Source organism: Heliangelus exortis, chromosome 17 (assembly GCF_036169615.1).
Source record: "Heliangelus exortis chromosome 17, bHelExo1.hap1, whole genome shotgun sequence".
NCBI classification, from domain to species: Eukaryota; Metazoa; Chordata; class Aves; order Apodiformes; family Trochilidae; genus Heliangelus; species Heliangelus exortis.
In genome coordinates this window covers 11,538,885-11,566,676 of record NC_092438.1, presented here as the reverse complement: position 1 = coordinate 11,566,676, position 27,792 = coordinate 11,538,885, and the positions used below count along the sequence as shown (strand labels likewise).

At 36.8% G+C, this 27,792-nt stretch overlaps 1 protein-coding gene across 3 annotated transcripts; it reads right to left on the bottom strand.

The window, feature by feature from the left end:
* Positions 1 to 2,108: 2,108 nt before the first annotated feature.
* VWA3A (von Willebrand factor A domain containing 3A) lies at positions 2,109 to 27,782 on the bottom strand. Of its 3 annotated transcripts, XM_071760737.1 has the most exons (35): positions 27,484 to 27,782; positions 26,779 to 26,861; positions 26,449 to 26,536; positions 25,705 to 25,829; positions 25,552 to 25,626; positions 25,381 to 25,435; positions 24,550 to 24,648; positions 23,424 to 23,530; positions 23,025 to 23,150; positions 22,460 to 22,568; positions 21,232 to 21,297; positions 20,658 to 20,783; positions 20,038 to 20,173; positions 19,849 to 19,952; positions 19,517 to 19,597; positions 18,979 to 19,080; positions 17,934 to 18,028; positions 17,520 to 17,639; positions 17,013 to 17,087; positions 16,161 to 16,305; positions 15,078 to 15,276; positions 14,688 to 14,758; positions 13,390 to 13,548; positions 11,855 to 11,945; positions 10,726 to 10,836; positions 10,065 to 10,162; positions 9,785 to 9,937; positions 9,014 to 9,122; positions 8,213 to 8,357; positions 7,597 to 7,741; positions 6,905 to 7,056; positions 5,356 to 5,482; positions 4,663 to 4,760; positions 3,243 to 3,306; positions 2,109 to 2,892 (listed from the first exon to the last, which is right to left on the bottom strand). In XM_071760737.1, the coding sequence occupies exons 1-35, from the start codon at positions 27,649 to 27,651 to the stop codon at positions 2,887 to 2,889; spliced, it is 3,813 nt and encodes a 1,270-aa protein (XP_071616838.1). In that variant the 5' UTR covers positions 27,652 to 27,782; the 3' UTR covers positions 2,109 to 2,886. The 3 variants fall into 3 exon arrangements, with proteins under 3 accessions (XP_071616838.1, XP_071616840.1, XP_071616839.1); XM_071760739.1 differs by lacking the exons at positions 18,979 to 19,080; positions 26,779 to 26,861 and having other exon boundaries at positions 27,484 to 27,773; XM_071760738.1 differs by lacking the exons at positions 2,109 to 2,892; positions 3,243 to 3,306 and having other exon boundaries at positions 4,676 to 4,760; positions 5,329 to 5,482.
* Positions 27,783 to 27,792: the final 10 nt, after the last annotated feature.

Sequence of the window (27,792 nt, the reverse complement as noted above, 5' to 3'; positions counted from 1 at the left end):
AGGTGACCTGGCAACCTAAATGTATTTTATTATTCATATGCTGACAAGAACTTGAACTGACACCCAGGGAAATATACTTGAGTATAACTTACATGTAGTTAAGTCTCTGTAGTCAGCACTAGACTTGGAATCTTTGACACTGTCAATCTAATCTACACTTCTTGGAGTGCTGGATGAGTCACAACCCCCACAAATACAGAATTCTCTCCTTTTAGCTGTCTGCAGCACTGATAGCTTTTACCATTTGATCCAAGAAAGAAAGTGGCTGTTCTGTCCCTGCACTACTAAAGAACTCCTCCACAAGGGAGAGCAGCTGGGCTGCTTATTCAGAGTATCAATCCCGCTTTGCTCAGTGAAAATCAAGAGAGACTGTTTTAATTTGGCTTTGGGTTGGGTTCCACCATAGCCAGAAGGAGACACCTCAAAAGAGCTTTCAGAACTGATCTTTTGTACCTCTCCTGTTACCCTTATTCTCAGGTATTTAATGAAGCTGTGGCCATATTTTATTCACTGCATCTTACAAGTCTTCTGGAAAGAAACAGAACCTAGAGTTAGAACAAGTAAACTTGTTGCATTAAGATTTAAGCTTGCTTGTGGTCTTGAATCACAATTTTGTATTGGCCTTTTCCTACTTATTCTCCATTAGCACTCACAGTTCACATCAGCACACAAACACAACAGTCAGCACTTCAGGATGACTGCAGAAAACACAGCAGGAAGGTGTCAGTGTCTTGGCCTGTTTGCAGTTTGTTTGCATGGAGAAGGTGTAAATGCCATGTTGGTTTATCAAAATGTTACTCACATCCAGACTATAAAACAATGTTGAAATTTAATTGCAGGGTATGATAGAGGAATGTAGGAAGCTTGCAAAAGCTGCTTTCAAATCTGGACATGCTGACAGAACCACTGATAAATCTGAACTGAGTAAGGACGCAACATAAGGAAATCAAAACACTACATGTCTTCAGCACACGAAGGAACACCCTTGACCTCATGTTACTTTTGTGGGCACCAGAGCTGGGTAATGGACCATAGACAGGTGTTGAATCATGGCCTAGAACACAGATACATGGAGACTGGGGCTTTGTCCCTTTCATTCAGCAGATCCCATGAACTTCAGAGGTCTGTGTTTTCAGGCCACAGAACAAGAGCAGTGCTCCAGCTCTGACATGAGGTTTTTTAATTGTGTGGAAGATAGTATGCAGAAAGGAGCCTTTAACAGACTTCAACAAAGCATGAGAAGGTAGACAGAAGCCTGAGTTAAAATAGCAGCTCACTGTTTGGCTGCATTATAGGTAGGATGGGATGTCCTGCAGTGCCCAAAGGCAGAAGAATAGCAGAAAAGCTTAAGAGATTAAGCTCTCTCAAAGCTGTCTCGAGGACAGGATATTATACTAGATATGTAGTATTTATGAAATAACTGAAATAACTGCAGCATAAAAACATCCTCTCTTCATTTGACTTATTAAAAATTCTATATCGAAGCCCTACATTAGTAGAGTCCAGGCTCATCATGTGTTTGAACACCTCCTTGTGCACTTTTTCACATCCAGATGCCCTGCTGCATGCACTGACACACTCGTGTGAACTCAAGTGGCCAGACCCATTTGGACAGTGTACTGAATCCTCTTGGCAACCGCAAAGAATGTGTTGCAGGGTGTAAGTGCTTTTGACTAAAGATACTTAGTTTTTTGTGACTACAAAACCAGTCATCTTCAAAACAAGGATTGGGTATAAAATAACAAGAGAACTGAGAGAGATCATAGAATCATAGAATTGGCTGGGTTGGAAGGGACCTCAGAGATCATCAAGTCCAACCCTTGACCCACTGCTGCAGTTACCAGCCCATGGCACTGAGTGCCACATCCAGTCTCTTTTTAAATATCTCCAGGGATGGAGAGTCCACTACCTCACTGGACATGATGAATGACACTGGGAAGGTATTCACATTTTAAATGAAAAATGAGAGAAAATATTAAGAAACATTTCAATCAGAAAGCCTTGCAGTGTTAATGGAAAAGAGGAGAAAAATGGAACGCTTCTCTTAAACATCATACTTTATTATGCTTAGAATTTTTGTTTCAAAAAAAGACATAATGGGATTTGAATTTGGGAAAGATAACAGTATTTATTTTTCATATAATCAAATGCCAGATGTACAAGAACTCAACAGAATTGCTTAGAGGACTGGCAGTGTCTGGTTATACAAACATAACCAGACTGTAACAGCTACAAGACATTACTCCTCTGCATGTCTGATGATTTCTGAATCACCAGCTCCAAATCTTTCTCTACTGCCGACATAAACAGTTGAAATATTTAGTAGCATACTTCTTTGGCAAAAACATTCAATCCATGCTTTGTTTTGCACTAAGGTTACTTCTTGGACTTCCTATGTAAAACTGGCACAAAGAATTCTCTTTCTAGTATCACAGCCATCTGTCCCATCTGTTAAGGATAATGAGCACCAGCAAACAACTGCCAAAAAAACCCATTTTGGACATACCACTCACTGATTGTAACTAGTTAATAATATGATGCAGTAGAATAGAGAAGAAATAAAAGTTGCGACCTTGTAGAACTATTATATTAGAAATACATTACACTTTAAAAATCCTTATCAGTATTATTAAAAAATATCCTCTACTTATGTTTAAACTTTGGAGAGTTCAGGGCTTGATTTACTTTGAGTCCTGCAAAGTCTGCAAGTCGAATGAGTCAGCAGCACTCATTATATGTAACTTCTCTTTTCAGAAATTAGGAGTCAACAAAGAATACCTCTTCCCTCTTTTTTGCATGAAGCTGGAAGTTTTAAGAACACACTGAGAAAAAGCAGGCTAGTGGTACCACTCCAGACCTCTTCAGCATCTTTTCTTCATACACAATTTAATCCTGGAGGTCAAGCACATAAGCATTTTTTAAAATACAATTCCAAATGCATTAACTGCACAGACTTGCCATCACTCTTGACAAAATGGTAATGGAAAACCAATATAAATTAACCTGCTTAACTTTCAGTTTTCATTACTTACATGTTTAATAGCACTAAAATGCTATGTACTTTCTGAATTACATTAACAGGAATGTCTTCCTACACACTTTACAAGCAATACAATTTATCTTGGAAGGCTGAAAGGCAGAGATGGTTGTGGAACACAAGCCTCAGCCTCTACATGCCTGTAACAACTTTCCTGCTACTGAAACACATGTATACAAACTATGTATTTGTGATTACTACTTACCTGAGCACTTTTTTTAAAGCCAGAATTGTCCTTTTGGTTCATATTCCACTTTTCTAGTAATAACCTGTTTGAAAGAAAACCAAAGAACTACAGCAGCTTTTCACACAGACATAGTAGCTCCATATATTTGGTTAGCCATGTCCTTGTGTGACAGAAAAGGAGGTATAATGCATTCTAAAGCTCTTTGCAAGTACTTCTGCCTGCAATCAGTATTGAAAGGATACTTTCTGGTTCTGGAGCCAAACCATACAGAACCATAACAATGAAGAAACATACACATATATACTTTTACACACACACACACAATTTAACTTCATCCCAGTGCCAGGCAGGTATCAAAGCTAACTCTGGGTTCACTGGGATACCTCTACCTGTATCACTCTGTACTGATAGACATCAGAAGACTGTGAGCTGAAATGGGGAAAAAAACCCCTCATGTTGAAGGAGGATGAAGAAGAGAAGATGAGGAAAAGAAAGGGAAACAAATCTCAAGAGTGCTGTCAGAACATTCTTATTCTGTGAAGAGAGAAGTTGAAATTACCCTGAAGAAGAAAAGAGGGAAAGACAGGACAAATTCTGGTGGGCCCAAGACTGAACAAGGAAAGGAGAAAGATTAAGAGTCCAATTATTTAGTAAAGCAGAAAAAGATTAAGAGATGGGGTCTTTTGAGAGAATCATTTTGTCAGATCCTTCAGTGTAAGAAGAGTGAAGAGGAAGGCTTAGGGAATCTTCTCAGAAAATGTCTAGTAGAAATGTAAAGGTTTTTAGAGGCACAAGAAAAGGCAGGACTGATGGTAACTTGAGAAAAGAAGATCTCATATTATTCCATGCAGAAAACACAAATTCTAGCAGAGAATGGATGACAATACAGTTAGAGAAGTCAGAATGAGGTAGGATACAAGGAGCACACATAGATTTTGGAAAATAAAAATAATATAAATTTCTACTTAAGATGTCATACTAAAGGAAGAGGTACTAAAAAGAACACTGCATCCCATTAAGTAGAGTCAGTGTTCTTCTGTAGCAATATACACCAAGGTAAATACATTGATTTGGCAGATGACAGAACTCATCAAGGAGAGGAACAACCTAATGTAATTTCTCTTCAACATGAGAAATGGAGGGTTAACAGCTGAGAGAAAACAGCAGCCCTGGACTTGAACACATTGTTAGAAGCTGCTTAGATCCATTACTGTGGTGGTAGCTAATTTTGTATGACCTTAAAACTAAACCCCTCTGAAGCAGACAGCTTGCTTGCATGCCATTTCCCATAAAGTGAAGCCTCATAAAACTACAAAAATTGACAGTATAAGGAAAGAAACAGCAATTCTTTTTTTAAACAGTAGATACTGGAAGTCAGATATTCTTGTCCTCCTTTCATGAGATAAAAACCAATTATTGAAAGATTCTTCATACTTGCCTCAAAGATTTTGCCTGCTTTAAGAAACTTCGAGCTTTAGCAACTTCTTCAGCAAGTTTCTTTAAATCATCTCCTTCAAAGTAAGGGAAAACTGGATCCTGAAAACAGAATGAGAAAATCTACTTTAACTTGCAGTTATTATTTTCCTTTTCTACCAACTTAAGGAACTCAGGCTGAGCTCTAAGTCTCGCTACTCCTGTCTACTTGCAGATGGTCTTGGTCTTGGAAGGTGAGAGCAGAACCACTGTGGACTGGATATGGTTCTGTTCACAAACCCATTTTTCTATGATGCCAATCCCTAAGGTCTCCTGCTGGAGCATTAACATGCTGAACACTGTGTAAGGATTTTGCAATTACATAAATGAAATAAAAGATGGTAAGGAAAAGAAGGAACAGTAAAAGCTAAAGACAGCTTGAAAGACAGAGTCCAGATACAAGATTTTTTCTTGCTTCTCTCTCAAATACTACATTGCATTGTGTACTTTCATGGGTTTGGGCACATGACCAAGTTTCTAGCAGAGAAAAGCCAGATATTATGGTTTCTCCTTTTGGTTTCCATGTGAAGTATCTTGTGTGTCTTGTATTCATTTTTCTCATTTTTTTAAATACACTATGACTACTGATGATGTACTAACTTGAAATGAGACAAACAAACCAGCAACAAACCCAGCAAAACCAATCCATTTAACATACATCTTCATCATCAAGCTCCTCTGTCAACATTCTGTGTGCTGCTAATTGTCCATCCACATCTCCAAAACTGCAATGGTAGCGCCCTCCTGTTTGGGAAGCAAGCTTCTTCAGAAATTCATTAGCTCCTCTGTTAACAAGAAGGTTGGAAGTTACTTATCAAAATTATTTCTCTGAAACTTACAGCAATAGAAAAAGAATTTTAAAAAATTCCTCAAAAAATCTTACAAAAAACCAAATAGTTTGGAGAACATGATTATAAACTTCTGTATAATTTCTAATTGTCTAAACCAAAAGCTGAGAGACTCCATAAAGAGAAAAAACCTTTTGTGCATGCCCTGCATGCATGTTTTATTCTGTTACCTAAGCCTCTGTTACTGGTCATTGTTCAATGAGAACCACTGGGGTATCTGGTACAGTTTTTACTCTATTCTTACTGACATATTGCAAGTCACACACTTTTACTGCCACTTATAAATGATTTTAGAGTCCCATCTCCAAAGCACTGGCATTGCAAGGTCAAAACTAGTCATAATTACATTATTTTTGAGCAAGCTGCAAGGACTGATTCCATTCTAGAATTGGATACTATTATTTCCACAACTAACTAGGAGATTTCTTTAAAAGCAAGCAGAAGATTTTGTTTCAGAGTAACTTGTTGGTCAAAGTGACATCTCTGTACTGTATTAACAACATTGTTAACAGATACTGGCTACTGACCAGCTAATTAAATTAATCAAGCTAATCAATTAATTAAGCTAATCAAATACATTAACTCAAAATGTTCATATTAAAAGCCTTTTCTTAAATTAAGTTTGCTTTTTCTGTATCAAGAAATCCACTACTTCTCCTCTTAACGGCTTGAAAAATTACATCCAAAGTAACTGTCATCTTTTGAGGGATTTAGCTTTAAGGTCTATCAGCTATCACACCAGTACAGGATCTGGACAATTTAATTCAGAGCAGTAACAGTGTTTTGCAGCAAACCCCCCATTTATTTTTTTCTGCCAGGTGTTGGTTTGGCTCTTAGAGCAACTCTGTTGTGTGCAAACTGCAGTCCTTTAGGAGGAGACTAATTGAGAATCTCATTACTATGTTACTTATGCTCTCAACACATTATCAGGTACCAGTGTGTTTGTACTGCCACAATATTCTCCAGTGTACACTGGCACAGATGCCCACAGATCACTCCTGAAACAGCCAGAGCTCTGGAAACACCCTGAAACTCTACAGAATGGTCCAACCATCATGCGAGCTCTGTTTTCTCATGACAATCATCTCTTGGGTTTCCTTAAGGTCTTCATCCACCCTCAATCCTGCTTCAAAATCTTTTGCCTTTCTTATGACCCTATTTCCTGATGCATGTACACATCCCTGAACCTTTTCTTTCTTTTGGTTTTTAATATCTTTTTATAGCTGTACTCCACTGCTGTGGCAACATCCATTTCACAGTTCAGCAGGATGCAACCCAGGACCTAACAGAAACTACTTTGCTTGTCAGTTTGTCCTATGAGAGGGTCAAAAATTTCTTTTCCTGCAAAGTATCATGTACCTGTCTGTACAGCTAAAGGAAATGGTGTGGATTTTAATATCTTGTTTCTTCCTCAATCTTTCAGTTTCTTTCAAAATCAGGTTGTAACTGGTGTCTGGTTTTCCATCAGTCAGTATATACAGAGCCTCTGTATCTTGGAAACTGAGAGCCTTCTGAAAAGTAGAAAATAAATTTAAAAATACTAGTACATCTATATAAAAAGTAATACTTAGAAATGAAAACATTTTCCAATGATTTAAGATAGTTTTATACTTACCACATCATTAATCAACTTAGTATTGTCTTTTCCTTTTTACTAAATATGAAAGAGATCTAGGATATAAATTTGCAAAATAAACAAGTAGATAATTTGTAGTGTAATACACACTATCTACCTTCACAATATGTTCATAAACAGGACATCACCCAACACTGACTCACTGAAATAAGCTAATTAAATAGTTCTGGAGAACTGCTGACACAGGATTTTTACATGACAGTTTGTGGGAGGTAAAGATGCTTAATGTCTAAAAATGAGGCCTGCTAGGTCCTCATTTTATTTTTCAAAAACTTGTTTATTTTATGAAAGCTTGTTATGTAAGTGACCCAGTGGACATTTTTTTGTAATACAGCCGAGCCTTGCAGTCCTACTGAACTTTACTCATTATAAATACATGCTGTCTTCTCAAAAATGTGGTACACAATGTACTAACCTGTAAAGCTGTAAGGATGCATGTATTACCATGAGCATGGAATTTAGATACCCACTGCACAGCATCATGACAGGTTTCATCTGTTGCCTCTACGAGACACTGCTTCCAACTCTCTGCATTTTCTGCAAATCTCAGCAGGTTAAACCTGAAGAGAAAGATGGACTTAACCCAACCAATACTATCAGTCACTTCAGATAAGCCAGCTTTGAAATGAATTTTAAAAAAAAACAAAAAACCCAAACACAAAACCAAACCCAGTAGGGAAAAAAAAACAAAGCCCAACAACAAAACCCAAATAAACCCAAGAGCCTAGTATTGGATAAAGGTCTTGAGCTTGGGAAGAGTCCAAGCATATCTCTGCATGGACAGAAGATGTATGGGAATGCTGATCCCAAAAGCATAAACAGCATTGGCCTATGGCAAATGAAACACAAATCTTAAAAGAGCTCAAAATTTAAACCTGGTTAAAAGAACAGCAAAAGCAGATCATGTCTTATACATATTATGCCCTAACATACAATACCTACTTGTGCTTTGGTATTGTATTATTGGTAATTATCAAGTATTGTTATGGTAAGTAGTGCAGATTTCAGTCTGTATCAGTAGTTCATCATACCTGACTTCATTTTTTCTCAGCTGCTCCCAGATAAGGGAAGCAAGTTCTCTTGTGACTTGTGGCAAATATGGGTCCATGGAACCAGATGTATCAATCAAAACACAGATGTTTGCTTCTAAAATGGTACCAAACAACCTTCGGCTTCCTGGACCAGAAAATTAAAACTAATTAAGTGCCATTACAGAGGGTTATTTTATTGAACATATTTTATTGAGTGTACTGTAAAATCTTCAGTCTTTAGGGGTTATTCTGGGCACATGTCTACATAATAAATTCTAATCTGTGTGGCAACTACGTCTTCAGCCATTTCAAATCTAGCACAATCAAGCATTAATTACAAGCCAACTGCAGCAACTGGCATGAAAAAATTGGTAGGCTCCTTCTTTACAGTTCAGAAAAAAATTAAACTGTTTTCCAACACAGATTTTTATGACTAACAGAGGAATCAAAATACTTTTCACCAGTAGTGATACTGAACTTCTAAAATAGAGCACCTACTTAGAAAAAGAAACAGAAAAGCTTGAATATTTTGTTTATACTCTGTTGATAGAAACACTGATGTCCTTCTGACACCAGGAACCTTGTATTCATAACACAACACAGCAAGTTAGAAGTTTAGCTATACAGATGCTGAATTCTTTTGTATTCTTGTATCCATAAAAATGTTTTAAAATTTCATGAAATGCAAACCAGATGACCTTTAGTCATATTTGAGGTCCAGATTTATTCTATTAGAAGTAATAGACAAGAAGATACCATCTATAAATTGTGCTCTGTAGAAAAACAGATGTACAACAATACCTGAGAGAAGCCACTGTATTCTTTCTACATAGCGTTGCAGCACTTTCTCCAGTTGTTCAGTGTACATTTCCAGTTCTTTGGGTTGAAACTGCAGATGCTTTACAATCCCCTGGAAAAATTGTATGTACAAGAGCACCTTACTTCAGAAGATTTGAGTTCAGCTGCTATATATGCAATGTCTGAATTAGAAATTGGGAAGATAATGTGTTTTGTCTATACCTCTGTGAAACACTGTAAGAAAATTTCTGTGACCCTTTTGTTACTAATTAACTGGTTTACCCGAATTAGGAAAGCCTGATTCTTATCTCAGCCAGTTGTGCTGGGCAACAGAATTACAAAATTTGACTAGACAGATGCATCTGTTGCATTTATTGCTGACAATTTCATAGATATGAGCAGTAATACCCTGGACTTAAATTTGTATACTCCTCTCCAGTCATTACACAAACTGAAACCATCAGGCTCCAACTTTTTCCCAGTTATGACTCACATGATTTTTAAAGGCTCTACTTAAAATTTTAAAATTATTTTTCACTGTATAAGCAGAGGAGATGCCATATATTCTAAAGAACCCATGCAGTATGCACTTCAAACATAGTAAATATTTTTTTTCTGGTGAATAAAAGACCTTCTCTAGCTTTCTAATAGGAGGGTGATTGAGAAAGAAGAAAAAGGAAGAGTGGAGGGAACATCTCACTAGCAAGCCACAAACATTGATCAACATGCACTGTCTTAAATACATATATGTATATGACATCTGCAAAATCTTACATTGATCTCTACACTAGGGAAGATTGTGCAGTATTTTGCTGATACTTTCTTGTGTAGAGACTCCACCATTTTCTTTTGGTGAGTACAGCCTGGACCAAACATCAGTCTGGGCAGTTCCAGTTTAAGCTTTCTAATACTGTACTTGGTCAGCCACTTGACAAACAAATGGAAAAGTTGGTTGTTAGTAAATATTAGAACAGTTTAAGTAATAATACATTGTACAGAATGTACAATTAAAATGTTCATATGAATTCATATGGATAATTTAAAAACAAAATACCTCTTTGCTTGAGCAGATTTCCTCTTTTTTTGGCAATGTAACAGAGGGAACAGACTTTCTTATGGCCATTATCTTTGCATACTTTTGGTACACTGTACCTAGTTATGAAAATAAAAAAAGTAATATTGAGAGCCCTAGGTTTAAATCATAGCCCCTTTGAATCATATATGACTGTTGATTTAAAAAAACCCACAACAAATAAACAAACAGACAAAAAATCCCCAAATACACAAACTAGTGTTTCACACACAATTCCACATTTGGAGAAAATCTACAGTGTTTATGCATCAAAGTACTTAAAAATCACTTGTTTTCAAAAATTGTCACCTTCAAAAAATTCCAAGCCAAATGTCTGTAATCATCTAATCCATGATGACAGCATTTTTCCTAAGACCATCTTTAACCAAATGATCTCAAAGGATTGGCAAACTAAAAACCAAAAAAGACAGAACAGGAAGAGCCAACACCCCTTGGAAAAAAACCCAAACCCAAAAAACCAGACACCAAACCAAACAAACATCACTACTGTTTGATAAGTGAAACTCACTTTCACTCACTATTTAAAGTACACTGCTTATAGGTGACTTAACATTCTAACAGTTTTATAATAAAAACACTGATAATAAGGAAGCTTCACCCATAGTACCCTGGTAACACATACCCACATTTCTTCCTTTATCAGTATAAAATACTGACACAGAAAACTCTGGCTGTTTCCTTGTTTTATGTTTTCTTTTATTCTCAGTCTGATGCAATTCTTTTATTGCTTGTGCTACGAACAAAATAGAGAAAAAATATGTTGACTTAATTTTCTTAGATACTGGTTAAGAAAAAAATTAATTGCAGAACTACTAATGTTACCTTCATAGTAACAGAAAAAAACCCACCATCAGGAATAATGTTGCAGTGCATAATTTAAAAGATTAGGGGCTTGGAATAAACATACTATATTCATGGAAAATCCAATTAGCATTGTACAAAGCACCTCATATGCAAATATGAATCTGGATTTGTTAACACTGCTACATATCATCATTCCAATTTCATAACTCTGACTCAGATTTAATGTAAAAAACAAAATTAAAATTTTGCAGACAATGGGAAAGATGCAAAAAACCCACAGGAAAACTATAAAAATGAAGGAGAAAGGCATTGGACTTTAAAGAACCCATAGTTACTGGAATTAAAATTTAAGAGCTGTTTCATTCACCAGGAGGAGCTGCAAGTGTCAGCACTGCAGATAACCTGACAGTTGTGTTGTAATTTTCCTTCTTTACAGGATCATAAATGAATCAAGTGGGACAGCACATTAATTACAACAGGATCTAACAGGATGAGCAGAAATACATTGAGCTCATATATTGAGATATATATTGAACTCATAATAAATCTCTGAATTGTTAAGCCTTTGGAAAAAAAAAAGTATTAACTGAAAATGAAGAGAAGTGAGGTTCTAATTATGGCTGCAGGCACAGGACAAAGCAGGGCTCTACTTCACACCCCACATGTTTGACATTTCTTGATACAGGACAGGTATTCAAGCACATGGAAATAGTTACACAACTGTGCAGTGTTCCTTCCTCTCACAACCTGGAAAACAGCTGAGATACACTGTAGCTAAGACTCATACCAAAGCACTTTCAAAACAACCATAATATTTCCCATCACTCTGATTAAAGATTAGAATTGCAAGTGTTTCTAAAAATTTTAATTAAAGCTGTAACTTAACACTGCCTTTTAAGCAAAACCTCAAATAAACTGAAGACAAAAAAAAGTTAATCCATACAGACCTGGTGGAATTTCTGCTTTGGCACTAGTAGGACGCCACGCCAGTACCCCTATGGAAGCATTGCTCTCTGCACTCTGGTTGTCTTTAATATGCTATAGGCACAAAAAACAAAACAAAACAAAAAAAAATACTGTTTCAGTTGGATCATAACTGCATTATCCAAAACTGGGGCTACCCTTCATTCCTAATTCCTGCTCTTCTGACAAGTCAGCAGATTGCAATGATGACTCGTTAATTTGAGATCTATTGCTAGGTTGTTAACTCTAATTGCTCTGTTTAATTATCTTGCTGATTTTATCTGCTGCCATAAAACTCTGGATGAGTTTGGACAATTTTTGCCACTTGCAAGAGCAGCATAGTATGGTAAGGAGACTGTTTTAAAGAATATAGTATTTTCCTCAGAGCTTTACTGAATATTGCAATAATTCTGACAACAGCAATTTCTCTTTGAGTAGTGGCTCAACCCTCTAGTTAAGACTGAGCAGTCTGCTAAACAATATGAACATTTGTTTAACCCTAATGTAGGATCAGAATTTTGTTGTGACACAGAGCCTTTAATTAACAACTAACATACAGCTCTACTATAAATAACACCAAATGTCTACAGACAAACCTATATGAGTTTTCTTAAATTCATCCCTGTATGAGTTTAATATCTCTATAAAAATTTAATCCCTGTAAAGATGTGCTATTTAGTCACATATCTGAGTTATTACTTTTTTTCCTGCATTTGTGAAGAGGTGTTGAGAATATACTGGTTGTGATAAAATAGCATGGAGGACCTGTCTGAGCTTGCCTGCAGAGGCCTTTGTGACATAAACACACCTACACTTAAAAGTGCCATTCCCTTTTCAAAGATGAGACCAAACAATTGCAGGTCAATCATTAAGTATGTTTTCTGCCATAGAAAGTTCTGGATCTATTAATCTATACCCAAGTGGTAAGCACTGGCACTGGCCATTTATGTATAGTGGAAATTTGCACACCCACTCAAAGCAGATGCATGCACAGTCAAAATTAACAGGGAAAACATTATCAAAATCTCAAAGGACTTTGTAGTTTAACTCCATAGAAATAAGCAGAGGGGGCAGGAAAAAAATCCTTAATCCTATTTCTTGTTTTACGGTGGCTCTCTGTGTGGCTAAAGACATGCTACTCAGCTGCAGCTCTCTCATCTGTAAATAAATTCAGTACTTGCTAGAAGGTCTTGTAAAACATGTAACTCGATAAAGCACATTTCTGCCTGGCCTTTGCTTACATTAAGCACTACATTTTCTAGGTCAGGGATTATTTAGACAATTTCAGAAACTACAGTGTGGTGCCATTATAATTAATACTTAGCAGGAGTTAGTAAGATCTACTTTTTGTGTACGTAGCATTTTGAATAAAAATGAAAATATAAATTTAGAGTACAATCATAATGCTGTTTTAATTCCCTCAAATTTTCAGCCTGAGTACTTCTCTTAAAAAGACCAGCATCAGATGATTGGGAAGTCATTAAAACACACAGCATCTTAAAACGGGACCATTTCAAACCTTTCTAGCCAGACTCAGAGCTGTGGGTTTAGGAGATGGCAACTTCTGTGGCCTTCTTTTCTCTTTCTTTGTAAGCACATTTGAGTCTCCTTCTGGTACAAATGGATTAACAGATTGATGGACTGAGCGTTGCTTCAAGGATTCCACCAGGAATGCACACTGAAACACAGTTCACATCATCCAGTAATTCATATACATGCAATTTCAGTAAATGCCATTTTAAGCAAAGATTCTGTATTTATTACCTCAATAATAAATAAAGTCAATACAAAATTTATTAAATTGGTTATGCTTAACACCTCTAACTAACCAGAAGCCCTTTTGTGCTGTGCTTGCTCAAGGAGGGAAATCCCCCTTACTCTAAGCAAACATTCTGAAAGAAAAGGCAACTGTTGGCATACCAAGACCAAAACAAATTAGAAGATCTGAACCAAGTACATGCAACCATTAAGTGCTAACAAAATATTCTAAACTCCTATTGAATATCCACCAACTCTTCTTTTTAAAAATACTTTTGTGACTCAGACTTGCATGCAACAAGGTGCTCAGACCCCTGCACACATATCTCAGTGCATATCCATTTCTAATCACACTTGTGTAAGCAGCAACCAAACTGCCAGGCAGGCTATGCTGCCTCAGTCAGTTTGTTAGATATCACTTGAAAAAGTCACATGCATGTAACATGGAGAGATGTGGTCTAGTTCTGCACCCTTAGTACACTTCAGAAAACAATTGTTTTAGGGTTGAACAAAGGTATTGTGCTGATGACAACCACTCCCTTTACTGTGACTTATAGGAATATAATATTACATATTTTTATGTAATACATAACTTTAAAAATATATATAAAATTATAATGAACTATTAATTCTACTTCAGAAGAATTCATTATAGGATTGGCAATAATAAGAAGAATCACTTCAGCTGTAAACTCTTTGTATTTGACAGGGAATCATGGCCACTCCAATACCAATCACTGCAGTGCTATTGTACAACTCCTTTCTAGTCCATATTTACTCTATAGTAATTATTCTCACATTCCAGAGCATTCCTGCCCATCTTACAAGGACTTTGTCCTGGTTTGGGCCAGGATAAGGGTGATTTTTCTGTCTTGTACTTGCTTTTTGCTAAGTCTCTTGTAGGTAGTTGCACTTGCTGAAATTAACAGCAAGTTTCTCAAACAGAGTATGTCTGCAGACATTCATTTTGTCCAATCTTCTGCATTGCCAGACAAATTAAAACTTTTTAATCTTTTTCTGAAGAAAAGCATAACATTAAAAGACACATGTAATTCCCACCTTTTGGGAGTAGTTGTTTGCTTTTTCCATTTCAGACACAATGATAGCAATATCATCACTTTCAAAAATACCTGATAATCAAAGATATGATTGTCAGTGAGAGGTTTTTAAGTGTGCACCTTTACAATTTCTAGCAGAAAACAGTGAATTCAAATAGGAAAAAAGAAAATCAAATTCCTGCATTAAGGCTGCATTATAATATTCTGCAATACAACTGAAAGCTTCAATCAAAGTAGGACCTCTACTTATATCTCAGTGCTTGTATATTGTTACCTAAAAAACGCTACATCCTAAATAAAGTAAATTATTTAATCTAGGAGGAAATGAGCATTAATAAATATTATTTCATGAATGAAAAACATGCATGTAATGACTTTCCTTTTCACATACCTTCTTCTCCAAACCAATGAAATCTCCCACTGGCTGCCTGTACTATTTCTTTATAAGCAGTGGCAGTTTCAATTGGGCTAGCATAGCGGGCTGGGATAATCCCACTGGAGTCAATGACTTGCATTGCAGTGAACAAACAGATATGAAGATGCAAATCAAAACCTCTGCAAACCTCAGCCACATAAGCACTAATTGTGTGCTGTAAGACAAAGAAAAAAAGAAAAATCAGTAGTGACCCTCTACCCCAGACAAGTTTCCAACTACACCACTGGTTCCTGAACTGATATACAAATACTCCCAACCTGAGCAATTCAGAACAGAAACATAACCTGAGTAGCTGAATGCCTCAATTCATGCACACACACAAAAGCTGTCACCATTACTACAGACAGTGGCAACAGCATCACTGCAACCAAGAAGTGAGATGGGGTACCTGTGGGTATCAAAGACAGAGACCATGGACTTCAAGGTAGCTGTGTGATGAAAACGTAGGGTTGGAACTGTTGATTTAGCTCTTTGTACACATCCTTCATTTTCTTGTTATTCACATGGGATTTTAAAGTTTTTTTATGGATGCCCAGAACTTTCAGAAGTTGGGTAACAAAAAGCAAGAGACATCCTACATGCATGGTTACTCCAGTTGGATTACCATTTGTTCAGAAACTCCAGGCTGTGCATGTGCCTTAACAGCCCCAGTGCACGTGCACGACCATCATGTACCCAAGCACTGGATTTCCTTCTCTACATCTGTACTATAGAGTTCCACTGTAAAATTATTTGCAGTTTTTTTCACATGAGTTCTAAGGAAATTATATCATAGGAAAAAGAGTTGGTTTGATCAGACTCAGAAATTTGCAGTGAAATGATGGCCAGAGTTGGAGTGGGAAAGGAATCCTAAAGACACCTCTTGAATTTTCTGACTCACACATTATTTATAATTGCTTGGATAGGTAAAGGAGAAGTACTCTGACAACAAGCTATGATGACTAGCCAAAAGGATAAAAAATAGACAGAATAATAAAGTTGAGATAAATTCTGACAGGGACTTACAGAAGAGTTGCAAATCCAGTGATGATACTTAACTGTTTCCTGGTCAGGTATTCCAGTAGTCAGCAGGTAAAGTCCTTGTGATTTGTGTCTATCTTTGTATTTAAAGTCTATTTCCACAGCTCTCCTGAGTGCACTCATGAGATTTCTGCTCCCTTTGCACTGCAAGCTCAACACCCACCTAAAAAAAGATAAATGTTTACAGTTCAAAAAGATTAAAGCAACATAATTTTTGTTTCTGCCTAAAGCAATGAAGAGAACTCAGAATATTAAAAAGCACCACATTGAAGTTCAAAATTTTTAAAAATGACAGAGTGTAAAACCAGATGATGTAATAACCCAAATTAGTTGCTCTAATTTCTGTACTGCCACCATGATGAATGAGCTTTCAAGGTAAGAGGTAGAGCATATAGATGAAAATATTCTTTAAGTTTATGTGGAAAAATTGTAATATAGTAGAACTTACAGGTAAAAAACTAAATGACAGAAGTAGAATAAAACAGCTGAGGGTGTGACTCTACTAATAGAGACCTGGCATTTGTTTCCACTATGTGAGTGGAAAAGCAGTTCAGCTTTCACATCCCAACTGAATTTGAAGCAGTTCTCAATTCTGCATGTAACCCATGTCTCTTAAAGAGACACTTCTGTATCTGTTTATGTTTTGTATACATATGAAATACAACATCACTAAAACAAACTCTATAAAGCTGTTTTCACAACAAAGCATTATCAACAATCAGTGTAAAACAGTTCCTGGCAACTTACTTTTGTAATATGATAAATAAATCAATTTCCTATAGTGTTCACAATACTATTTAAATCTGTTTCTCTGTTTTATGGTACTCATGATTACTTAACTCATAGCATAGGGAAGCTATTTGATCCTACCTCCAAGCATTTTGTAAGTTTTCTGGTTGGGAAGAAACCATTTCCAGCTGCCAAGGCACGATGTCACTCCCAAATCTTTTGTGGAAAGATAAAAGCAATAACTTTTCAGATTATGTTTCAGAACAATCAAAAAGACAGATTTCAATGGGGGTATTACACACGTAAAATTGACTAATTTTTTATTTTAAAAAAATTTAATTATTCACATTCATCCATCACTCAGGAGTTGCCAGGTTTTAAGGTCATGGGCCACACTACATTCTTCTTTCCTGAACAGAATCCTAAGTGAGCAGCTGGAAGCTCAGTGGAAGGACTGTGACAGAACAAACTCCCAACCCTCAGATGCTGCTTCTACATCTCTTGTGAGGTAAGGACTCTGTTTTCCCATCAGGGGTGGAACCCCATGGGCTTCTATCTTTTGTTTTTACCTGAAATCTGCCCAGCTGCTGCAGGGCAATACTGCAATGTGTTACACTTGTTTTATAAGATTCTTAAATAGTTGCTTACGCTATAATGTTGAAGAAATCCTTATTTGACATTTGCTCCTCCAGTAAAAGTCGCAAAGAATGCTGGATATGGATGATGTACATTGAGTTTGAAACTGATACATCAACAAGTATAACCACCCTATGTAAGAAATGTTATTAATTAAAAAACCAATCAATCAACATACTTCATTACATGTTCTTACCCCCACCTTACTCTAACTTGCCAGGGAATGTATATCCTAGCTATGTATCAAAATATATAAACAGTGAATCTATATTTTTTAAAACATCTGCAAGATATAAGGTGAGAGTTTAAAAAAATAGTAGTAATGAAAAATTCTGTGTATTCCTTGGTGCTGAGTTACATGAAGAACAAAGGCTGGCAAACCAGAACCACCACCAATTCTAAAAATGAGCTATCAAAGTACAATACCTCCTTTCACAAACACTTCCCCATATTCTTCTGCTAGCAACAGATAGCCAGTCAATTCGTTTCTCATAGATTCTTATCATTTTATCAAGGAGTTTCTACGGATTAAATAGAAAATTTAAGTTAAAAATACAAAAAATTAAGTCTTCAATTGCCAAATGTTTACTATATAAGTAAAGACAGCATAGTGATGAAAAAAAATTATTTTTATTCACTTTGACAGCAGCATTTATTCTGGTAAAGATAAAAGAATACAGTCTATGATAAAAATATACAATGAAAAAGCAACAGAGGGTCTAAAGGTGTAAACTTTCCTCTTCGAAGTATAATAACCTTGTATAAATTAAGCAAAAATAATTTTTGCTTTCTGACTTTTGAAAGAGGTTGGTTATGCTGAAAGCACATCAAAATTATTTGTCCTTATAGATATGATGCTGCATTCATAATATAAACTATATATTAATAGAAACTTAATAAATAAAAATATAGAATTTATATGTAAATAATATATAAATTATAATATAAACCTAAGGCATTATAGCAGGATTTCAAAAAGAAGAAGAGAGGGTGCTGGATGATGTAGGATCTACCCTGAACTACACAGGAGAAAGAAACTTCCATCCATGTACAAATTATCCAAACAGAGGATACAGGCTAAAGCAAGATCATGGTCAAGGCACCCTCATTTTGTTTCTTTGGCTTTCTTCATAACACAGACTTTCCCATTCTTCTGCCACCTTCCCCACATGCAGAAAACAGCATCACTGATTTGGAACACTGTGGGTTTTTTCATAATTCCCATTAATTCACCATTCTTCCCATCTCCATCCATTCATGGAGTTGAGAGAAGCTCATCTACCAAAGAAACTCGTATTACCGTGTATTTTTTAACCCCTTATTCAAACAGTTTTCTGGATTACTTGATAATTTAAGATCAAATCCTTATCTCAAAATAATCCTGTGCCTTGACACTCTTTCCTACACATCAGAGGGACTAAGCTGCTAAGAGGCTCTGGTTTGCTGCTGTATTATGTACCTTTCCAGATACCTGCATACCACACATCATCTTCCAGGTCACACAACAATCATCCAGCCTTGCTTCTACACTACTTCCTAGAATGCTCCTGTTTTGCCTTGAGTCTTTCTTAGTCTAGCCAGTCCATAAGATATTCTTCATAAAACTTGCATGACTTTTGAAGAGAGAAAACAAAATACAAAACTTTTTTTTTTTTTTTTTTTAAATGGTTAAAGATTAAATAAGACAATTCTGGTAAAGCAACCAAGAGTGCTGTTGTGTTGTATCCTTTCAATGGCCAGGCTGAAAGATTCATAGGTACATGTGTAAAGTACTGTAAATACACAGAGATGGCAAAATACTCACTGCTGTGTTGATGAGCAGCACTGATGGACTCTCTTACTTAAGCCTCCTTCCTCACTACCATAGGAATCTGGGTTCTACCTCTGAACTGATCACTGCAGACTTACATGTGCAGATTTCTGCAGTACTAATGTAGCAGGATAACTAATGCAGAATAATCAGATGGCAATCTAGCTCTGACAAGGCCACATCACTACAGACAACTCACCTGATAGTTGTATAATACTGGCAGGTCCACATGAATATTTTTCACAGTTCCATCATACCATTCAAACTGCATCATTGCTTTCTAGGAGGATAAATTATACAGTTACGTGGGTACAGAAGCCAATATAAGCTGCACTAACATGGAATTCCTCCCTGAATGATTCTTGAGAATGGTCTAAATATCTGATTTGAATCTACACCTCTAATTCCAGTTAAAGACAGCAGAATTTCACTAGCTTGTAAAATACTGATTTAAAGCAGAAAAATGTAGCAACAAAAAGGAGAAAAAAACCCAGCCAAACGCAAGCAACAGAAGGAGTCCCCAGCACTTACCTCATGTAGAGTTGATGATACTGTTTTTTTAAGAATGGGTACAAATGCTTCCACAGGAGAGAAAGCATTGGGAGCCAAAACTTGATAAAGGTTTAACTTTTTAGCTGTAAGGAAGGAACAAAGAAATTTAATAAAACACAAGCTCTTTAATTCATGTTATATACCTGTTAAGGTTTTTTTCTGTGCTACCTTTCAATCCATTTGTCTTTAACCAGTCTTTTGAGGTTTTGGGCAGGACACATGTTTGTATAACTAATGGTCCTTTGTGCTTTGGAGGCTTTGGTAAGAAGCTGGAAGGTGCTGTATCTGCAATTTCAGTGAAAACCTAGAAAAGATTTTAAGAAAAACTCTTTCAAGTTTTAGAATATTTTTTTATCCTCAATCCAAAATATCCAGCATGCAATATTAGTTTTACTTATGTTCAAAGTGATGAGATTTCAACAAGCAAAATACTTAGGAAATAGCTATTATTGGTCCTCCTAAAAATGGGGCTTGGGGGAAAATGTTCCATTAATATTACTGTATTTGCCACAAAATGCAAAAACCCACAGTGAAATTAAACCATGATTGTTTTACATACTGGCAGGAAAACAGCTGATCATTTCTCCAAGAAAATTAAGTAGGATATGAATCTTTGTTACTGGTTTTGACCTTAATTTGCTCCTACAATGTATATATATAATATTCAAAGTTCACTTATCAAAACACTAGATTAATCATATACATTTTTTTTTCATATGGTATACACTAAAAACTTATACTGTTGATACTTCAAAGTACATCTGATTAAAAAAAAAAAAAATACATACATCTGCTATTCTACTAATAAATGAGCCACCAGTTCTTTTTTGAAAAGTCTGCTTGATACTCTTGAGTAGGTCCTTAGCCTTCTGGCATTCCTGAAGTAGCAGATGAACATCACTGCTATCAAAGTTCTGTGCATATAAAAACAAGTGGGGAAAAATAAGTTTACTGCTATTCAAATAAAAAGTTAATACAGTTTTCTTATTTTGATGTGCAAACACCTACACAAGACTGTCTCACAAAGCAGAACTAAGTTTAAGTGTATCTAATGAACTGCATATACATTATTCACAATTTATAAACCATCTTTAATCATTTTGACTCAGTCTACAATAAGCCATTGCTTTTGTCTCCTTCATTTGCTTTAAATCAGTGAAATAATCTGCAAAATTGATTGTGCTTTTAGGAAAGCATTTTCAGTTACAGAAAGAATTAACTACAGGTTCACTGACAACACCCTGAGCACTTCTGTAACAGGGACTGTCAGCACCAGATCTTGTTATAAACATCTTGGGTGATAATTAGTTTACCTTCTAAAAGTGAAGAATCACAACAAAGACAGAAAAAGCTGTCACACACCTCTCCCTTTGAAGAGTAGCAATGATAACGGCCTCCTAGAGCACCTGCAAGGTTCTTTAGAACTGCCTAGATATAGAAATAGGAAGAAAAATAGTTACTTTGATTTGGTAGTGTCTTTTGATCATATGGGTTGTTGGCATTCAGTTCTCAATTACAGCTAGAGAAAGAATCTTTGAGATTCCTGTAGTGAGAATGTCAAAGTAATTATGCCTCTACTGTTTTCTTCAGTCTTATTTCAGTATGGCTGAAAAACTAACTCAGTAAAGAAATACACAAAACAGGCAATAACAGTCAAGTTAATTCACCTTGTGTTAACATGCCAGTTACATTCTCATCCTTTGAAGGCAGGCCTGTGCAAGTCAGATGAAAGGCTTATCACTTAAGTCTATAAATATAAATATTAGGTTATCCCTCCCGTGATACAATTATATCCTCTTAAATACTTTTGTGATTTTTTCAGCTCTCCCATTGCCTTCTGTCCTAGCATCTACAACTCTAATCCTTTCCCCAAGACTGCAATACCCTTAGTGCAAGTAATCTTCCCTTCAAACCAGGATTTCAAACATGTCCTACCTGCCACTTAAGTCACTTAGGGATAAGCTTAAACAAGCAATCAACACCTAAACCCAATTTTATATGCAGAAGCTAATCCAAAGTAACCACTTATTCTGTCCTCTTCTTTCTTCAGGCAGTTACTGCAAACATCCAAACCTTTGCTTATGATCAGCACTGCAGTCAGAGCAGGGCTGCCAGGTCTTGCACTGGTGTTGTTCAATACAAAAATCTTCCCATCTGAGAGACTGCCACACTTGTATGATCTTGACCCCAAGTTCCTCTCTTTTTCCTATGAGTATTCTCCCTACCCACTGGTCCTTACTGCACTATTGCCTGCCTCAAGGCCCCTGTTCCTCTGCCTTCACCTGCAAAAGAGCTCTTAGCCCCACAGCCTTCTAAACACACAGGATGATTATCTGGAAAGAGTTACTACTCTCCAGCTGCCTGCCAAGCCTGTCACCATCTCTTGCTACTGCCTTTGGTATGAACCAAGATTAATGTTCCAAACAAATCTTTTCATGTGTACAAATCTGCTCCAAAGAAAATAGGACCCCAGATCAAGAACCCTTTAATGAGCAGGTTAACTTCCCCACAAGTTTATGAGAGAAGACCCTGCAGCTGACCAGGAAACAAACGAGAGGACACTTAAGGAAGTATTAATACAACTACTTACAAGAGCAGCAGGATTGCTGCTATCATATGTAACAGTGTGAGTCTGCAGCTTCCTCCCCAGCATACACTGCTGAGCATAGTCAGACAGTATTTCCAAAGACTGATCAGGGCTGATATAAATAAATAAATAAATATAGGAGAAAAACAAAAACAAAAGCAATGGCAGTCATTGCAAAACAGGCCACGCTGAAAAATACAGGGAAAAAAACTAAGTGAAAAAGAAACAACAAATCATAGGCAAGTAATCCTGTAATTTAGATAACTTTTCCTTGCAATCCTGACTCCAGTGCTACAAATTTTCAAATTAGAACAGCAGAACAGCAAAATTTAAGACCAGAATTTTTCTAATCTCAGCCTGGCTTCATTTATTTAATCAGACATTTTAAGTTTTCCGTCAGCACCCAGATCACAGATAGAAGGCCATATTTGAATGCTTCATCCTATTTTACAGCAAAATCTACTTCGTCCAATATTCTCAAAGTTTTGGACTTTTCAGTGACATCCTTAATGGTGCTGACAGATTTTTATTGATGTAACATATCTGTTAGGACAGATAACAGATTTACCAGCTTCCTACAGTAAGCACCAGGGAATTCAGTTCTTTTATTGCAAGGACATGTTTTAAGGCTTTCAGCAAATTGCAGCCTTGACCAGGCTCCAGCTGTTGTACCCACTGTCTTGCTTCATGTAGCCTACAGGGGGAAAAGAGAAATATGTGCACTTTAATTACAGATGTTAAATAAGATAGAACATGCAGATTACTACAAACCACAGAAACTGCTAAGATATTTTATGCACGAGCCACCAGCTTGAAATCATTGACTGCACTTAAAATTCATTACTTTTTTACTTTCTTACAAACTACTGCAGGCACAAGATGAAAAACACCATTATCTATATGAGATTGCTCTAATTAAGTAGAGACCTTTGAAACACTTATTTTTCAAAGAAATTAACTTACATACCTGTGAACATCGATGGTTTTTGGACTTTCCCACAGAGGTAAAATTCCTGTACTGAATGAGAGGCAGTACAATTGCTTCTTATAACACAGCTGTTCATCTATTAAGCACTAATAAATAAAAAATATTCATGTATTACGATCCATGCTGCTTCTAGAAGAGTTATTATGTAAAATAATAAAATCAGCAATTTCCTAAATGTAGCTGGCAGCAGTATTTTTAGCTACCACAGAGAAAAGCTTCCAAGAAAAAGTTACACAGATTCAAATATTTCTTAAAGAGTACAAAGAAGAAACCTGCAAGCCTATGGAAAACCAGGCAATTGGTTAAAGGGCAGGAGGCAAGCACTATTTGTACTTTTATCAGGTTTTCTCATCAGTAGATGAGCACATACTGATATAGAATGGGCATATTCACCCAGCAAGGAATTAGTAAAAAACATTTTATGCATATTCATGGGTAGGGCTAAATAATAGCTCAGGCTAAGCAAACCAGACTATGTGAAAATCAAGTTCTCTCAAAGGAGTTTTTAAAAAAACCCACAACTGAAAAATGTAGATAATACAAATTTATATAATTCCTGAATGCAGGAAATGAAATAGCATGAAGTTTCAAAGTTAGATAATAAGTCAGCTAAATTATATCTTCCTTAGTACAAAAGTTTTCTAAAAATAAAGAGCACAGTAAAGGACAAGTTTCTTTTGGGACTTCAGAAGTGATTAACTCATCAAGGTTTTGACAAAATTATGAAGTGAGCCTTATTGTGACAAAACATAAAGGAAACTATGTTTACTATAAATGGCTCTATGTATAACTTGGTTGTAGCTTTACAAGCTGTTTCTTCTAGGCAAGTTTATTCCATAGAGATGACTGATACAAGAATTGAGAACCTTCCAAAAATTAATAAGGAAAGTATTATTATTAATAGTGCAGTTTGTTTGGATCTAGACATTAAAAAAAGATTATACTTTACAAGACATTTAAAACACACATTTCTGTAACAGAAAACTTGTACTGTATGTTATGAATTCAAGCAGATTTTTTTTTCCTACTTAATTCCTCACTTGTAGTTACACAAAATCTTGAGCAGTTTGTTATAATTGTCAGAGCCTGCTTTATTATTACTTACCAAAAGGTCCTTCTGAAAATCCAGTAGTCTAGGTCCATAACTAATATGAGACACATCAACCACAAGTCCAACTTTGGTTCCTTTTATAATGCCAAACACCTTAGAAAAGTCATTGTAAACACTAAGTGTATCTAAAGTTTAAAAGTGTTACTCTATAATCTGTACACCACAGTTTCAAAATCACATATTTTCACTTCATGACAAAGGGACAAAGCCAAGGGGGTGGGAAGAAGAGGGGCTACTGGCTCCCAGTTTCTCCTTAGCAGTGAGTCATACTCCCTCCTTCCCAAGACAACCTATTCATTATTAGAGAGAATAAAAAAAAAAACCTTTGTCTACAGCATCTCCTTCAGGTTAAATCAAGCAACTCTGTGGAAGCTCAATTTGGGAATGCTGCTTCTCTCTCTGCTGTATTTGAGAGGGAGTTTTGTCCCTTTCCTATTCCCAAGCATTAGCACTGCCAGGCACAGTGAGTGATTAACCAGCTGTGCAAGAGAGGGCACAAGGGACTATAAGACAGCTCCACTCCAGTCAGAAGTTAAGCTCAGCATTGTCTGCTGCTGTTTAAATCGTGCTGAAAAGTCATTATGACTGAGACTGCTAGGAGAAAGAAGAATACTAAATCTAGAAAGCAGAAAAACATGTACCAGTGAAAGATCAAGAAAAACAACCCATTGTCAAGTTAAGTATCACTGCACATGACGTGCAAATCACAGTAAATAATGAAAATACATATTTGGAAGCCACATTTCACTACTATTCACAAGTTAATTTATTCTTTAATGCCATATACAGTTCCAGTCTAAAAATATATTGCAAAGTTAAAGTTACCTTTCTGCTGTCCTGCAACAGCCACTGAATTCGCTGCTGATAAAGTTCAATCACTCTGACAAAAGACATAGCACAACCTTTAGCTAAGGCACTTTCTTGCATTTTGTATCAATGTATCATTCAGCCATTTGGCTGTTAGGCATCAAAATCACAAACAAGACCGATACTTACTCAGAAAGTCTGGACTCAAAATTGGTAACAGTCTCTTCTGTAAACTCTATCTCTTCAACACCATTTCTTGAATCCCTGGAACACTATGCATAATTAGCATCAGAGATGCACACAAATTAGGACTGATTAAAGAAAGGGTAGTGCTGTACTTACAAAATAATATTGCCTTCATTTATCAGATGCTCTAATGTTAATTGAAAGGATTCTAAACTGTAGTTTCTTAGCCATTCTTCTGTGCTTTCCACCTTTTCAGACTCTATTTTCTTCATTTGTGCTCTCTATAGATCAAGTATGAAAAAATTAAATGCAGTATGTAAAAATAAATGTGCTGTTCAAATGTGACAAAAACCTAAGGGTGGCTGGCAGCTGGTAGGCAGTGTATATCCAAGAACAGCATAATTTTAGGAAATGGGATGAAAAGTAAAATAAGGTTTTGCAATACCCTCAGATTGTGAGCTAAAGTAATAGGAAGGAGAGCTTACTTTGGAGGGGACAGGAATGAAGACAAAAAATAGGAGAGTTTAGTAAAAGAAAAGAAAGAAATACCCCAGTGATTTAGCAGAGAGGACGAAAAATTAAGCATCTCTAAAACTCGTCTCAGAGTATGAAGGGCTATATATTCTTTTCTGAAGAAAAATGCAGTATCAACAGTTGATTTACCTTTGTTTTGCCCAATTTGTTCGCATGATTCATCACTGCAGAGAAACTTTTGTAGTTTTATGACTTTACTAATTACATCTGTAAAATTTCAGTATTTATATGCAAATATATGCAAGGAAATGTATCAATAATCTATTCCCCACTGTATTTATAGTGGGTATGTGTTACTTTCCTGCTTGCTCCATTTAGCAGGAAACTGCCTACCAACAGATCTTGGGTCTTGTTTATGTGTGTTACCAGCAATCCATTGTCTGGTCCTAGATGAGACACAGTAAAATCTTGACTTGGTGGATGATCAACCTGTAGACTGGAGTTTGTGGTCACCCTACAAAACAATGAATTTTATGGGATGACTTAATTACCCATAATATCCCTGTATCATTGTAAAAGTCTCTACAAACTTTTCCTGTAAGAAATGTTTTATATTTTGACACTTGTTTACACATTTGATTTGATGTGATAGATGATAAATCAATGAAGGGACAGTGTACATAGGTTACACAAGTTAGCAGCATTGCTGTATCTACTTAAGAAGACCTAAAGGTTTTTTGTTAACAGTACCCTTACCCAACTTTTTCCAAAAACTGATCATTGTCCAACAACTGAGCCATTTTCCTGATTTGTGTATCCATTACATCAATAGACTTAGCCTTGATTTAAAAAAAAAAAAAAGAAAAAAAGTATTAAAGTAAAAAAAGCTTAAATCCCCAGGCATACACACTGTTAAAAAAGGTGTTGCCATTAAATGATATAATTACATTGCATGTGGGACAACAGCAAATTAAAAAACAGCTGCAAAGAGAAAACTACAATTAACTATCTAAAGAAAACACATTTAGGAACTATTCTGCAAGAGTAATTTGTTAAGGCATTCTTTGCAGTTAATTATATGTCTGCACAGCTGGTGGGCAGCTACTACATAGCTCAGCTCGCCAAAAAAAATTAACCAAAGCAAAACTGAGAACTCCGCGAGTGCGGGTGAACCGGGGCGGGAACAAGGGGACAGGAGCAAGGGGACAGGCGGCTGGAGACCACCGGGCTGTGGTCTGCGGGGATGGGGAACTGGAGGTGAGCCGCCCCTCGGGTTTAGGCTATAAAACCAGATAAACAATCATAAAATTCTGCTTTTCGCTTTGCAATATTCCACCGCCTCAGAGCGTCCCCGGCCCTCCCGTTCACCAGCGGGTGTGAGCAGCCCCTGCCCGCCCCGCCACCTCACGGGGACACGGCCCGCAACCCCCGCGCCCCGCACTGTCCTGTGCCCCTCCTCACCTCACGGGGGACAGGCCCCTCAGCTGCTCCCACCAGGCGTTGTTCCATCCTCACAGACCCAGCTGACGGGTGGAAGGGCTCCCTCCTCCCTCCCTTCCCATCCTGGGCACTCCTCGAATCCCGGGTTGCTTCGGCACCGGTGATTGGGATCCCCCGAGCCCCATACATGGGGCCAAGGCACCTCCCGGCACTCACCCGACCCGGGTGCCGGCGGGTCCCGGGTGCAGCCCAGCTCTCGGCCCCGCTCGGCGCGGAGGCACGGCCGTGTTGCGGGGTTGCCGTTGGAGACGCGGAGGCCCCGCGGGAGGT